At 39.8% G+C, this 15,705-nt stretch overlaps 1 protein-coding gene across 1 annotated transcript in view; it reads left to right on the top strand.

Moving 5' to 3' along the window:
• Positions 1–10,989: 10,989 nt before the first annotated feature.
• Positions 10,990–15,705, top strand: part of NSG2 (neuronal vesicle trafficking associated 2) — a 57,902-nt gene continuing 53,186 nt past the window's right edge. Inside the window, exons 1-2 of the mRNA XM_023617214.2 lie at positions 10,990–11,204; positions 12,100–12,250. Coding sequence (XP_023472982.1) covers positions 12,122–12,250 — 129 coding nt within the window. The 5' untranslated portion in view covers positions 10,990–11,204; positions 12,100–12,121. The remainder of the gene's footprint in view (positions 11,205–12,099; positions 12,251–15,705) is intronic.

Below are 15,705 nucleotides of genomic sequence, written 5' to 3'. Positions count from 1 at the left end.
GAAATAAATTTCTAGGCAAAATTTGAAAACTTTCTCAAAAAGCCTTTATTCTTATCACCATATTTCTTTCCAAGTGGACCCCCAGACCTTAATTGGAAGGGTTCTTTACAAGTCATCCTGCTTATATTAACCCGATTTCAATTTCTGCCCCCAGGGCTGCCTCTTTTATTTTAGAGTTTCCTTCTTCATCGATTTCTAGCCAATCAGTGGAGAAGTTTGGACAAGACTTTCTGCCATTTGCTTCTCTGCCTTTCTATTGTCCTTTTTTCCTTTAAATCAAAAGTAGGCAATGGCTCCTTCCTTTTGTAAGAAGAAAGAGAATCTCATGCTTTTCATAGCCTACTGACTGCTGTTATTTGAAATTTAAATATAGAGCTCCTAGCAATAATAAGAGCAGAGCGTCCTTTTATGTTTGCCTCTGGGAGAGTCTTAGAACAGATTTCTAAAAGCTTATATTCTATCACACCATTAAATTTTGAATAATATTCTTAAGTCGACAACTTAACAAAATTTATAATGAGACAGTTAAAGTACTTTTATCACCTCTTTCGTTGGAGGTATATCTATACACGGAAGCAAAACAAAACACTAAATTCTAAGATGCAACGAAAACCAGTCACAGAAGCATCACAGATCCTCTGAAACTTACGTATGTAAAATAATTATTTTCAGATAAAGCATCGTTTGAACCCTTTGGAATAAGACTTACATTGTATTCACTCTTCTCCCACTTCCAATCTGACAAGAGTGTCTCAGGAAATAGAAATAAAATGGGAAAATGCACGTCAGTGAAAATAAAGACTTGGGCTTAACGTCTGACAAATATGGGAGAAATGAGAGGCAGGAAAAGGAAGAGAAATAAATGCATGCCAATTATCTCATTTTACTTGGGAGGAGATCAAAAGAATTTGTTCTGTTCTTTAGGCTGGGAGCTGAATGTCTATTCAAATATGTTTTTGACATACTAAAAAACAACTGAAGACATCATTTTAAAACATTATGTGTGCCTTCCAAATTATTGGAGAAAAAAGTTCTGTGGAAAACAATGAAGAAAATTAAGGAAATACGAACCATAAAAATTATAACAAGTAGAAGACAATACACGTTATTGTAAGACTTAATTTTAAGGGGTTAAATTTCCATATTAAAAAGGTTATTTATAATAAACTAGTTAAGAAATAAAGTCAATTATAAAAGGCTGAGTATAGCAAATACAAACCATAGAGAGAAGAGTTTGCATTTGTATTTTAGACAGATAGGAATTCAAATCATGAAACACTAACTAGGACTAATATATCATTTTGTATCCATTAAAGCAAAATGCACAAGACAATTGACATCATGAAACAATGTGCCAAATAAAATAGCTTAATTGCAAGGAGGAATATCACAAAAATAATGGAAAATAGCAACACCCCTCTCTCATTTCTTGACAAATCAAGCAAGTGAAAAATCAATGAGGTTATAGAAGATTAGATTTAAATAATTTAAGTAACAGACTTAATAGTTATATATAAAAATCTATATTTATATATATATATGACTTCTTTCCTTATGTTCAGAGAACTTTAACAGAAATAGTTCATATGTTAGGCCACAAAGAAAATTTAATATATTCCCCAAAGCAGAAAATATGCAGAAGATTGATAATGACCCAAATAGAATGTGGATAAGAAGAGGCTAAGAAACTTAAACAGACCCTTTGAAGTCTCACGGTATCAGAGAGAGACAACAATTGGAGTTCAGGGTGCCGTCAGGGAGGGGTCCTGCTAAACATCCTAGGCTTTCATTTGAGACCCATGAGGGACTGCTTAAACCAAAAATAGACCAGACCTTACAAGTACTGAAACTCGGCCTCTCATTATCTCAATCCCTAACTGGATCAAAGTGAATGTGCCCCCTTTTAACTGCCTGTCAAAATAAAAATAAATTATCTTTGTAGGACGGTAACAGTATCTAGAGCCTCTCTAATTTTTTTCACACACCATGTAAAATATTCAATAAAAAGATAACAGGTTTTCCAGAATCAAATTACTAAAAACCAAGGGAGAAAAGAAAAGAAAAGATAACAGACCCAGATTCACATGTGATCCAGATATTAGAATGATCAAACATGGACTTTGAAATATCTGTAAAGAAATCATTAAGAAGATAGATGGCAAAATGTAAAATGTCTCCAAAGACCTGAAATCTATAAAAAGAACATAAGGATTATCTAGAAAATTTAAAAAATAACTCTAATAAACAACTCAATATGTAATTTACCAGTAGCTTGGACAAATTAACCAAAAAGCATAAAGATTGGACAGATGAGGAGATTAGTGAAATGGAAGACAGATCAAATAGAAGACATCTAGGGCCCGGCCCCATGGCCAAGTGGTTAAGTTTGCATGCTCCCCTTCAGTGGCATAGGGTTTCACTGGTTTGGATCCTGGGTGTGGACCTCGCACCACTCATCAAGCCATGCTGAAGCAGCATCCCACATAACACAACCAGAAGGACCTAAAACTAGAATATACAACTATGTACTGGGGTGGGGAGGGGGGGCCTTTGGGTGAAAAAGAAGAGAGAAAGAGAGAAAAAAAAGAAGATTGGCAACAGATATTAGCTCAGGTGCCAATCTTTAAAAAAAGGAAAGAAAATAAAATATCTAGATTAACGCATGGAGAGGAAAAGTAAAAAACAGACAATATAGAAAAGACCATAAGAGAAGCTGGGACAAGGTCTGACATACATGTAATTAGCATCCCTGAAAAAGAAGAGAGAGGAAACAAGGCCAATAAATATCTGAGAAGTAAAATAATAGGAAAAGATCAGTAAAATTGATACACCTCTGACCAAACTAACCAAGAAGAAAAGAGGGAGAACGCAAATTATTAATATCAGAAATGAAAGATAGGACATCACTACAGGTCCCACAGACCTTAAAAGGCTAATAAAAAAAATTCTATGCTCACTAATTTGACAACATAGGGGAAACGGACCAATGCCTTGAAAGACACAACCTGTGGAAGCTAACACAAGAAGAAACAGGTAATCTGAATAGGCCTGTAATCTATTGAAAAAATTGAATCAATAATTAATAACCCTCTAAAACAGAAAGAACCAGGCTCAAGTGGGTTCATTGGTGAATTCTGCCAAACATTAAAAGAAGAAATCATACCAATTCTCTACAGTCTCTTTCAGAAGGTAGAAGCAGAGGGACTATGTCCTAACTCATTCTGTGTGTCCAGCACTACCCTAATACCAAAATCAAAAACATTACAAAAAAAGAGAAAACTACAGACTAATATCTCTCATAAACATGATGTAAAAATCCTCAACAAAATGTTAACAAATTTAATCCAACAATGTATAAAAAGAATTATATGCCACAACCAAGCAGGATTTATGCCAGGTATGCAAGGCTGGTTCAGCATTTGGAAATCACTTACTATAATCTATCACATCAACAGGCTAAAGAAGAAAAAACACATGTTCGTTTCAATAGGTACAGAAAAAGCATTTGACAAGATCCCACATCCTTTCATGATAAAACTCTCAGTAAACTAGGGGGAACTTCCTCAACTTGATTAAGAACATCTACAAAAAACCTACAGCTAACATCACGCTTAATAGCGAGAAAGTGGAAGCTTGCCCACCAAGATCAGGAACAAGGCAAGGGATGTCTCCTCACACTCCTGCTTTTCACCATTGTACTGGGAGTCCTAGGTAATACAGTAAGACGTGAAAGGAAATAAAAGGTATACAGATTGGGAAGGAAGAAATAAAACTGATTTTGTTCATAAACGACCTAAAAGTACACAGAAAATCCAGAGCAACCAACAAAAATCTCCTGGAACTAATAAGCAATTATAACAAGGTTGCAGGACGCAAGGTTAATATACAATTGATTTTCTATACACCAGCGATGAGCCAGTAGAATTTGAAATTAAAAACACAATACCATTTATAGTATCACCAAAAGTATGAAATGCTTGGATATAAACTAACAAAATATGTACAAGATTTATATAAGGAAAACTATAAAATATAATGAAAGAAATCAAAGGATAAATAAGTGGAGAGTATTCTATGTTCATGGATAAGAAGACTGACTATTGTAAAAATGTCAGTTTTTCCCAAGATACCAGCTCTTCTATTGACCTATAAGTTCAAGACAATCCCAATGAAAATCCTAGTAAGTTATTTTATGGATATCAACAAACTGATTCTAAAGTTTATATGGAGAGGCAAAATACACACAATAGCCAGGACAACATTGAAAGAGAAGAATAAAGTCAGAGGACGGACATTCCCTGACTCCAAGACTCAGTAAAGCTGCAATAATCAAGACAGTGCGGGATCAGGGAAAGAACAGACAAACAGACCAGTGGAACAGAATGAAAAAGCCCAGAAATGGGTCCACTTAAATATAATCAACTGATCTTTGATAAAGTAGCAAAGGCAATACAATAGACAAAAGATTGTCTTTTCAACAAATAGTGCTGGAATAGCTGGACATCCACATGCAAAAAAACAAATCTAGACACAGACCTTACACCCTTTGCAAAGATTAACTCAAAATGGATTACATAAATGTAAAACGCAAAACTATAAAACTCCTAGAGAAAGCATAGAAGAAAATTTAGATGACCTTGGGTTTGGTAGTGACATTTTAGATACAAAACTATAGGCATGATTCACAGAAGAAAGAGTTGCTAAGCTGGACTTTATCGAAATAAAAGAGTTCTGCTCTGCAAAAGACACTGTCAAGAGAATGAAAAGATAAGCTACAGACTGGGAGAAGATATTTGCAAAAGACATATCTGATAAAGGACTGTTATTGAAAATATACAAAGAACACTCGAAACTCAATAATAAGAAAACAAACAATCCAATTAAAAAATAGATCGAAGACCTTAGCAGACACCTAAGCAAAGAAGACACATAGATGGCAAATAAGCATATGAAAAGACGCTGCATATCATGTCATCAAGCAAATGCAAATTAAAACAGCCATGAAATACCACTACATGTCTATTAGAATGGCCAAAATCTGGAATGATAACAGCAAATGCTGGTGAGAAAGTGGACCAACAGGAACTCCTGGTCACCACTTGCAACATACAAACTGCCCCTGGGAATGCAAAATGGTACAGCCACTTTGGAAGACAGTTTGGCAATTTCTTACAAAACTAAACAGACCAATATCATAGGATCCAGCGATTGAATTTCTTGGTATTTATGCAAAGGAGCTGAAAACTGGTAATTGCCAAAACTTGCAAGAAACCAAGTTGTTCTTCAGCAGGTGAATGAATAAATAAACTGTGGTGCATCCAGACAATGGAATATTAGTCAGCGCTAAAACGAGATGAGCTCTCAAGCCATGAAAAGACATGGAGGAAACTTAAATGCGTATTACTATGTGAAAGAAGCCAATCTGAAAAGGCTACATACTGTAGGATTCCAGCTATATGACATTCTGGAAAAGACAAAACTATGGAGACAGAAAAAGGATCAGTGGTTGCCAGGATTAGGGTATAAGTATTGTCTACTGCTTTTTTAAGTTTCTATTTCATTTATTTCTGCTCTGATTTTTATTATTTCCTTCCTTCTACTGCCTTTGGGCTTTGTTTGCCAACTGCAGCCCTAGGAACTGGAGGAATCTATATGACAATCTATGATATATTGAACTTTGAACTCTACCCAGCATTCCTGGGAATTGTCCAGGCCTTTGCACATGCCTTTCCCTCTTTACCTTCCTGACTCTTCTTTGTCCTCTGCTCTTAGCTAAGACTTCCTCTAGGAAATCTTTTCTGTTCCTAGGGTAGGAGTGAGTAATGGACTCTTTTTACTCCTACTACCCTTTGTCATAGTGATCTTGTTAGTGTCTGGATTGAGAGAGATTTCCAATTTAGTGACTTACTAGCTGTTTGACATTGTGAAATCGCTGCTCTGAGCTTTGAATTTATGATGTGTAAAATGGGGATAATAGCAGTAACTACCTCGCAAGGTACCTGTGAGAAGTAAATGGTAGTTTACATGATAAGTGCTTAAACTGGTGCTTGACACACAGTAAATAATCAATAAACGTTAAGTATTATCATCGTTACTTCAGAAGTTTGTTGTGCGGATTAAGAGACAATGCATGCGCAGTCTTTATCGTGGTGCCTGGCGCACAGGAATTCCTGGGCTGTCTGATGGGCTGTTGGTGAGTCTCTCTTTCAGTAGACTGTAGTTCTTCAAGGCCTGCAACCTTCTAGGAGGTGGATTCCGAGTCCCGTATCTGACTCCCTCATCCTTGCTTTTCCCACTTCACGTTTTTGCCTCTTTGGACAAAGTTGGGAAGTAGGTGAAGTTTATCTGTAAAGCATCTTGTTCTCTCCTTTGAGCCTTTTCTTCCACTGGGTCACGCTCCACTTCTTTCTCTACAAAGATAAACTCTTGGAAGGGATCTGATAGATTCATTCACACAAAGCCTGATTAACTTAGTTCTGCCCTCTTCTAGGACCCCGATGGCTGACGGTTTGGAGCATCCTTTACTTTGTTTATTTGCCGTCTATTCACAATCTCGGATGAAGCGTCTGGTTAAGTCTTTTGCTTATTTTACAATTGGATTGTTTGTTTTCTTACTGTTGAGTTTTGTGAGTTTTTTTTATATGTTCTGGATACAAGTCCTTTGTCAGATATACGATTTTCAATTATTTTCTTCAGTCTGTAGCTTCAGTGTGTCTTTGGCAGAGCAAAAGTTTTAAAATGCAATGAACTCCAATTTATCAATCTTTTACAGATTGTGATTTTGGTGTCGAGTGTATGAACTCTGCCTAAACCTAGGACACAAAGATTTTCTCCTGTATTTTCTTTTAAACATTTTGTAGTTTCATATTTTGCACTTAGATCTATATTTGTATAAGGCATATAGTTTAAGTCCTGGTTCATTGTTCCAAACCATGTTTTGAAAAGATTATCTTTCTCCATTGAATTGCATTTGCACTTTTATCAAAAATCAATTGACCATGTTTGTATGGGTCTCTTTCTGTTCTCTCTACTCTCTGTCATTAATCTACATGTCTAGCCCATTGCCAGCACAATGCAGTCCGCAATGCTGTATAGTGAGCTGTGTAGTTAAGCACAGTATAGTTGTAGCTGTATAGTAAGTCTTAAAATTGGATAGTGGGATTCCTCCAATTTTATTCTTCTTTTTAAAAAATGGTTTTGGTTATTCTAGTTCCTTTGCCTTTCATATACATTTTAGAATGATCTAGATTCATCTACAAAAACTCCTGCAGGAGATCGGAATTGACATTGATCCATAAATCAGTTTTTAGAGTTGACGTCTTTACTACGTTGAGTGTTCCAATCTATGAACCTGGTGCATCTTCAATTATTTAGGTCTTTCATAAGCATTTTGTAGTTTTCACTATAAAGATTCTTTACACATTTTACTAGATTCATACCAAGGTATTTCATTTTAGGGAGCTATTGTAAATGATATTTTAAAAACATTTTGGTTTCTAATTGTTCATTGCTAAAATATAGAAATATGATTAATTTTTGCACATCCATATATCCATGACTTTGCTAAACATGCCCATTAGTCCTAGGAATTTAAGAAATTTTTTTTTGATTTTCTATGTAAGCAATCATGTTGTCTGCAAATAAGGATAATTTTATTTCTTCCTTTCCAGTCTGTTTGCCTCTTATATATCTTTCTCGCCTTATTGCATTGGGTAGTACTTCCAGGTATGACGTTGAATAGAAGTGATGAGAGTGGACATTCTTGCCTATTATAGATCTTGAAATGAAGGAATTCAGTTTTTCAACATTAAGTATAACATTAGCTATAGTTTTCTTTCTTTTTTTTTTTAAAGATGCCCTTTACGAGGTTGAGGAAATTTCATTCTATTCCCCACTTTCTGAAAGTTTCTATTATAAATGGATGTTAAATTTTATCAAATGCTTTTTCTCCTTCAATTCCCCTCCCAGGATAAAGCCCACTTGTTTGTGGTGTATCGTTATTCTTGTCTACTAATGGATTTGATTGTCTAATATTTTGTTGGAGGTTTTTGCACCTATGTTCATGAGGTATATTGGCCTGTGGTTTTCTTGTCTTGTACTGTCTTTATCTTGTTTTGTATCAGGGTGATGCTGGCTTCATAGAATGAGTTGGGAATAGCTTCCCTCCTCTTCTATTTTCTGGAAGAGATTGTGTAGAATTGGTGTTATTTCTTTTAAAAATATTTGGTTGAATTCACCCATGAATATGTCTGGGCTTGGAGATTTCTTTTTTTGGAAGATTTTAAAGTAAAAATTCCATTTTTGTATTAGTTAGGACTTATTTGGTTTATAATTTCCACTGTGCTTCCTGTTTGCTTCTTTCTGCCTCTAGGTGATCCCTTGAGGAATTTGATGATCGGGGCAGAGGTAGAGTGTACCACCTCACTCCGGGCCTGTCTGTTCTGAACAGTCAGTTTCTCTGTAATCCTTAGACCTTTCCAGTCACCAGTTGAATTGGCGATGTCGTCACCAACTTTTTTCAGAGATAGACCCAGAGGGCTGATCTTGGGGGCTTGTGCAGGTGAGGCACGGATTTCCCTACTGGTATCCTTCAAGTATGTGGCTTTGATCTTATTGGAGTCGAGCTTTGGCAGCATGGTGGTGGCAGCTGGTGTTAGATGAACTCAAATGTGGCAGGAGAGGAGAAAACTGTCTGTTGGCCTCCTCGGAGCCAAAAGCTAAAAGCATGACCCTTTACTTTTAACCTACCTATATCACTTTATTTGAAGTGAGTTTCTTGTTGACAGCATATATTTGGTTCATGTTTTTTCTCCATTTTGACAGACTGTATTCTTTATATATTTTGTTAGACCATTTATATTTAATGTAATTATCAATATGTTTGGATTTAAGCCTAATATTTCATTATTTGTTTTCTGTTTATTCCATCTTTTTGTTGTTGTTCCTTTGTTTTTCTTTTCCTGCCTTCTTGTGGGTTATTTGAACATTTTTAGTATTCCATTTAAATTTATCTTTTGTATTTTGGGCTTCATCTCTGTATATTTTTGGTTGCCCTGGGGATTACAATAGATATAACTAACTTTTCACAGTTTAATTGGAATCAGTACTTTACAACTTCAAGTGGAATATAGAAACATGACCACCATATTAATCCCTTTATCCTTCATTCTTTATGTTGCAATTGTCTTGAATATTAAGTTAACATACATGGAAAACGTCACCATAAAATGTCATAATTTTTGTTTTCAGCTGTCAAACGTATTTTCGAGAACTCAACAGGAGAATAATAGTCTATTGTATTAAGCACCTCTCACTACCATTTTCAAACAAGGGGCTTCTCCACATCACTCTCAGGCCCTGTTTCTTTCTGCAACCTCTCTCTGGCCTCACATATCAGGAAGACTGGATTTCCCATTCCTATGAGACAGGCCCTTCTCCTGGACCTTATTAAACTCTCAGAGCCTCTGGCTTGGAGTTATTTCTGCTTGTGAATAAACCACAAACTGTGTGGAAGGAACTATCTTTTTCCTTTGTAGGCAGCAATAATAGGGTCAAACACAAGTGTTTGCAATTGGCCTCCATGTAGCTGTCTACATTGTGTTGTCCTTAGCTAATTCCAGCACCGAAAATTATCCAGGCCTTTGGGAAGCAGAGAACGGGGGACTAAGACTTATTGGAATACCGCTGTCTCATAGACACGCATGCTTCTATTAATAGTGCCCTGTGCCGCTCTGATATGTTATAGTCTTTATCACAGAAACATCTCTCTCTCTCCACACACACACACACACACACACACAGAGGCGCCCAGGCGCACACACACATCCGTTTTGTTACTGAACAATATAGATAATATGTTTTCTCCTGGCTTTTTAGCTAATAGAGTGGATTTTCAGCATGTGAGCACTAACTAAGGTGACCAAACTATTTATCATGCAAACTAGGATACTTTGAATGTGAAGGGTATGCTGTTACTAATGTCAAGACAACTGAACCTCACGAAGTGCATCCTGAACAGCACTGCAGCTGGGGTGAATTACCAACAGTGATTTAAACTACAGCTGGGGGACCAGTGGAGATGATCTTGATCTCAGAAGATTTGAAGAGTATATGAGAACAATCCCCTGGGATGAAGTAATTCAGTAATTCAGAACCTTGTCCCCAGGCTGAAAGGGGTTTCCTTGAACACAGTCTCTTCTCATATTCATGACTACTCTGCAAGGGGAGTGTTATTATTTGCACATCACAGATACATAAATGGAGGCTTGGAGAGCGAATGCAAAACATCCAAGATCCCCACAGCCAGAACTGAGAGAGCCGACACAAAGACTTTGCCCTCTCTGATTCCAGACACCAACCTGGAAGTCATGGACGTAATGATGTGGACTGGATGCAAACTTTAGTGGCAATGGATGAGGGTCTAAATCTCAGTTCCTGGTGCTATGCCAGCTCTGTGACCTTAGCTGATCTGTATGATCACAGTGGTGTTCTGAGAATAGTGGCTTATGTTTATGTAGTGCTTGCCATGTGTCCTGCTCTGAGCCAAATGCGTTCCCCATGTTATCACATTCACACCTTGCACTAACCCCATCATGTAGGTACTATTAGAGATCACATTTTGCAAATGAGGGAAATAGACTGAAAGAGCCTGGAAAAGTGCCCACTGCATGGGAGACAGTCAATAAATATTAGTTCTTCTCTCCTTACCACAGGTCAGAGCACAGTGCAGCTTCTGAACAATTCCGTGTTTCATAAAGTTGTTCCAGAAGATCTTAGGAGGTCTTCCCTTCTCCTAATAAACGTATCTCGGTCTCCAGTTTTTTAAAAAGGTTCAAGAATTGCTTGTTATATGGTGCACATTAATTTTGAGTGTGTGTGGCTAGGATCCCTCCTACTTTCTTGAAACAATTTTGTCCCATGTTGTGGTTGTGGCCATGCATGCGAAACAGCAGGTGGTGCCAGATGACAGATGGTGTGGGAACCCATTCCCCGGTGGGAGGGGGCGCGAGCGAGAGAGCAGGCAGGCAGCTGCCAGGAGCCCTTCCCCGCTTGCTCGCTCGCGCCTCGCTCTCAGAAGCTCCCAATCCAGACGCACACAAGGCGCTGTCCTTTCAGCACCACAAGCTCGGGCTGTGGAGGGAGGACTCCTGGCTGTCCTCTTCAAATTGGCTTGGCTCTGCTCTGACCCCCAAGAGTGCAGAACAGTAAGTAGACATTTGTTTTTGCTATAACCACTCCCCAATATCCTTCAACCCTTTACCATCCCTTTTACCCCCACAACAAACCTATCTTGTCTCATAATGTTCCATCAGCAGGATTGACAAGAGAAATTCAGTTGTGCTGGGCTTCTGGGGGTGGGGTGGGGTGGGAGCACCGTTTGACTTCCAAGGGAGCTGGAGAAGAATAAATGTGATTTGTGTATTTAGCTGGCAATCTTGCAGAACAGAGATTGCTAACTTTCCATGGAAGCAAAGAAAAAAAAATAGCCCTTCGCTATTGAGGAAATGGAGGCATTCCATGGCTGAATAACAGGATTGGGTTTGAGCCAGTCCTTTTTTGTTTTAGGAAACTATCTCCTGTACAACCTACATATCATGTCAAAGGGTACACTACACATAGAAACATTGAATGTATTTATTGTGTTTTAGAGAGATTGCTGAAGAAAAGCCAATATGGTAAAATAGCAACCAGGGTGGTAAGGTGCAATTTATCACACCGCAGGGTGACCCAGAATAAGAGCATTTAGTTCGGCACTAAGAATAAGATTTTCACTGAGATTATATGACTACATTAGTTCTACTGTCTTAGATTATTTTTTTAAGCTTGTATATTTTTTGAGTAAGTCTTGGATTTGCCTTGAGTTTCCCAAATTTGAGATCTGTTGAACCCCATGGGCAGGTGGCATATTTTGATGATTAAAGAAGTTTTGCTGGATAATGGGAATCATGTCAGGAAATCTGGCAGAAGATCGATGACTGATCTCTACATTGAAAGCTGCCTGAGTGGAGCTGTTGAGGACAGCGCTATTTTCTCCATCGTCAGCCCTCTCTTTCCCTGCCTCACCTCCTACTGTAACTAGAATCCCACTGCTTGCCTTAGGTCTGGGAAGAAAGGCATAAGGATGGTGAAGCTGAACAGTAACCCCAGCGAGAAGGGAACCAAGCCGCCTTCGGTTGAGGATGGCTTCCAGACCGTCCCTCTCATCACCCCCTTGGAGGTTAACCACTTACAGCTGCCTGCTCCGGAAAAGGTAAAGCAGGTGCTCTTCTCCTCAGCAGCCCCCCTGCTCCCCCATCGTAGGAAATAAAGCAGCAAAAAATCCCCCCCAAAACCCTCTCATTGCTTCCTCAGCCAAATATGTTCCCTTTCTTGTAAAATGTAGTTATTCCTTTGAGAGACATGACGTCTCTTGTGTTATTTCAGATTTATGGTAAGTGTTTATTCATTTTTTTTATTCACATGTACATACATGGGCCAGAAAATTAATCTTTTTAGAGTTTTATTGTAACAGATGAAGGATAATAAGCTTCTAGATGGTGACAGAGGAAATCTGATTTGATTATTTTGGGGAGGTGTTTCAAAAACTGACTGGTATAGATCTGAGCAGAGAGGATTGGACACAGTCCAACAAGCATTTAGTTTGCACCTATGAAGGCCCTGGCCCTCTGCTAGAGGTTAGTTATAAAAAGACAAATGAAAAAATCCCTATCTAGTATAATACTTACATTAGTATATGCGTCATGTTAAATGCTGAGCATTACCAAGACTGTGGGAGCACAGAGACGGAAACAACCAAATTCTGTTGCGGTGGGGAGGCAGCTGGGAGGGCAGGTTAGGTAAGCTGCAGAGGGGAACATTTGAATCTGGCTTTTGAAGGTGAGTAAAACCTTTCAGGTGGAGCACGGGAGAGAAAGGCATTTAAGGCAAAGGGCACGCATGTGCAAAGCATGGAGAGCTTTGGGGAAATAGCATGACTGGAGTAGAGTGTCTTTGGGGGAGGCGTGGCTGGAAATGAGTGACTGGCTGATGGCACATCTCCTGACATGGGAGTAGTCCATGAAAAATGGAGGTGGGCATTTACATACACAAAGGTGGGGGGGTCATCCCGTGGATATGGGTGGGAGAAACGTTATTGTTTAAGATGCAGCTGAGAGGACTTGGTTTTATAATGTGAGCTTTTGCTCACTGTAAGAGAGAGATTTGGAGGCAAATGATGGAGTTCCCTGACTGAGGAGCAAACAATGGATCATTCCATCTGTTTCTTGTTCTCATTGGCATCTCCAAGAGGGCATTGTGTGTCTTAACCAATTGGCCCTATCCAATGAACAGAAAACGAGCCAAAGCTAGATAAAGGGCCTGCCTGATTGGCTGGGGGTTGAATCATCTGTTTTGAAAGTGCAGAGGTTGTCAATATGAGAAAGTGCCCGGGGGTGGCAGAAATAAAGAATACTTGAGCCATCCTGAGAAACCAATAAAGCCTTGAAAAATAAAATTTGAGCAGGCAGTTAACACTAAAGAGATGTGAAGGGGCAGTATTCATTGGGTGTCTGCTATATTTATATCAGGGGTTCTTGGTGTTTAACCATGTGTTAGAATCACCTGGGGAGCTTTTAAAATCCTGACATCTAGGTTACACCCCAGAACAACTGTAGCAGAATCTCTAGGGTTGAGACCCAGGCGCCAGTATTAATTAAATCTCCCCAGATGAGTCCTGTGTCCAGCCAAAGTGGAGAACCACCGTGCTACATGCACGCTTCCCCTGGGAGTCAGGTATGATGTGCTCACATTTATAGGCAAAAGGTGACGAATCAGAGAAATTTGGTTAGTAATCCAGGCTCACAGAAGGAGTAAGTGGCAATGCTGGAATGTGAACCCGGATATAATGGAAATTGGGGAAGAGTAAGGGGGATATTCTCTTGAGGTTTCGTGAGGCTTTAAGAAGAATCTTTACCCTCCAGCCAACAGCTGCAGCCTCGAAGATCTGCATGTGCCAGAGAGGTGTGCAAGGAAAAGGGATTGTGGTGAGGTTGCCTCTCCCACTAACCCTACACACCTGCCAGTCACCAGAGAAACCGTGGCTTCTGTCTTTCCCACTCCCCCCACCCTGTCCCCCTGCCTCCAAGGGCTTCCTTATTTCCCTGAGAGAGGAGGTAGCCCTGATAATCACTGAGCATTCTGTTAAAATGTACCAAAAAGCTGTCCCAAAGGCTGAAGGATAAATACACTGTGGACCTGCATGCACGGAGGGGGAAACTGATGCCTCCTGAAAGATGCAAATCCCACAGGAACACAGGCCCAAGGGCCACACCACAGACTCCTCTAACATTGATGGCAAAGTTTCTCCACCAGGCAGGTCTCAGCATCCTCCTCTGTGTGGGGGGGCAGGCGGGGGGAGCACACCTACCTTGCAATTGTCAGAACAAACTTAGGTGTGGCCTCACATGTAAGGTGCCTGGCACAAAACCAACCAGAGGAGAATTCTAATGATCATTTCCAAGGGCTTCCTACGTGTTAGACGCTGTTCTGAGCCATATGTATGTGCGTGTGCATGTGCGCACACACACATACACACACACATGATTTTCTTTCATCCTTTCAATAGTTAATAGGATCCAATAAAGGAGTTGCTACTTTAATCCAGTTTTTCAAGATGATGAAACTGAGGCATGGAGTGGTCAAATAACGTCCCAAAGCACATAGTGGGTAGGCATCTGGAAATGTCTGGAGAACCCAGAACCCAGGCAGTGTTGTTCCAGAACCTTCCACCTCAACAGAAACAGGGAACCAGCTGGCCTGGGAGTCCACAACTTGGGCTTGAGCTCAAGCTCGGTTGCCACCCTGCAGGGCGACTCGTGTGCACTGTTTCTCCTCCGGAGGCCTTTGTGTTCTCTTCTCTGTGTGGGAAATTATATTAGCAGTTTTCTGTGCTAGTACTTAGATTTTATAATATTTATAAGACTAAACAACTTTTCCCCCCTGATGTTTGAACAGATGTGTTAAAAGTGAATTCCACTCAAGGAGCCAAATGGGTCCTCCAAAAGCTTAGTCACCAGCAGACTCTGAAACCCCCTCCCCAGGCGGGTTCACACCCCTGCTCCACCTGCCTACTTTGGCTAGTGGCCTGAAACGAGTTTCTTAAACTACCTCAGCCTACTCGTGTGTAAAGGGGTGTGACAACACTGGGACTCACCCTCACAGGGCTACAGGGAACCAGAGCAAGTCCTGGCACAGCTGTCGGCTCTCTGATTAGGTTCCAGTCAGAGGGTGAGTGTTTGAAGCTAAAATGGTTATCAGAAAGAAGTATATTTGACCCCAATGTTAAAGGATAGTTTTCTTTTTGAAAAAGTAGAACACAGAGTGTTCTTGGTATGTAATACTGACAATCATCTTTAGATTTGCTCACCAGATACTCTTTAGCATGAAAGCTGAGTCTCAGGGGGAAATATTTTGGAGGCTAAGTGGAGAGGACCAGCAGGTCAGAAGTCCTTGCTTGGGGCTAGGAATGGGGCCATGCCGGGCATCACATCTGTTGTTTCAGTTAATCTTCCCAACAGCTGTGTGAGGTGGGTATTAGAGCACCCATTTCACTGATGGGGAAACTGAGGCTCAGATCAATGGAGTGACTGGCCCAAGGTTCACAGGCAGAGAGTGGAAGAGCTGGGCTTGGAACCTCGTAGCACCTGCCACCCCAACTTTTCCCTCTGC

The sequence above is a fragment of the Equus caballus genome, chromosome 14, assembly GCF_041296265.1.
Source record: "Equus caballus isolate H_3958 breed thoroughbred chromosome 14, TB-T2T, whole genome shotgun sequence".
Classification (NCBI taxonomy): domain Eukaryota; kingdom Metazoa; phylum Chordata; class Mammalia; order Perissodactyla; family Equidae; genus Equus; species Equus caballus.
This window is presented reverse-complemented; position numbering and strand designations above follow the sequence as displayed.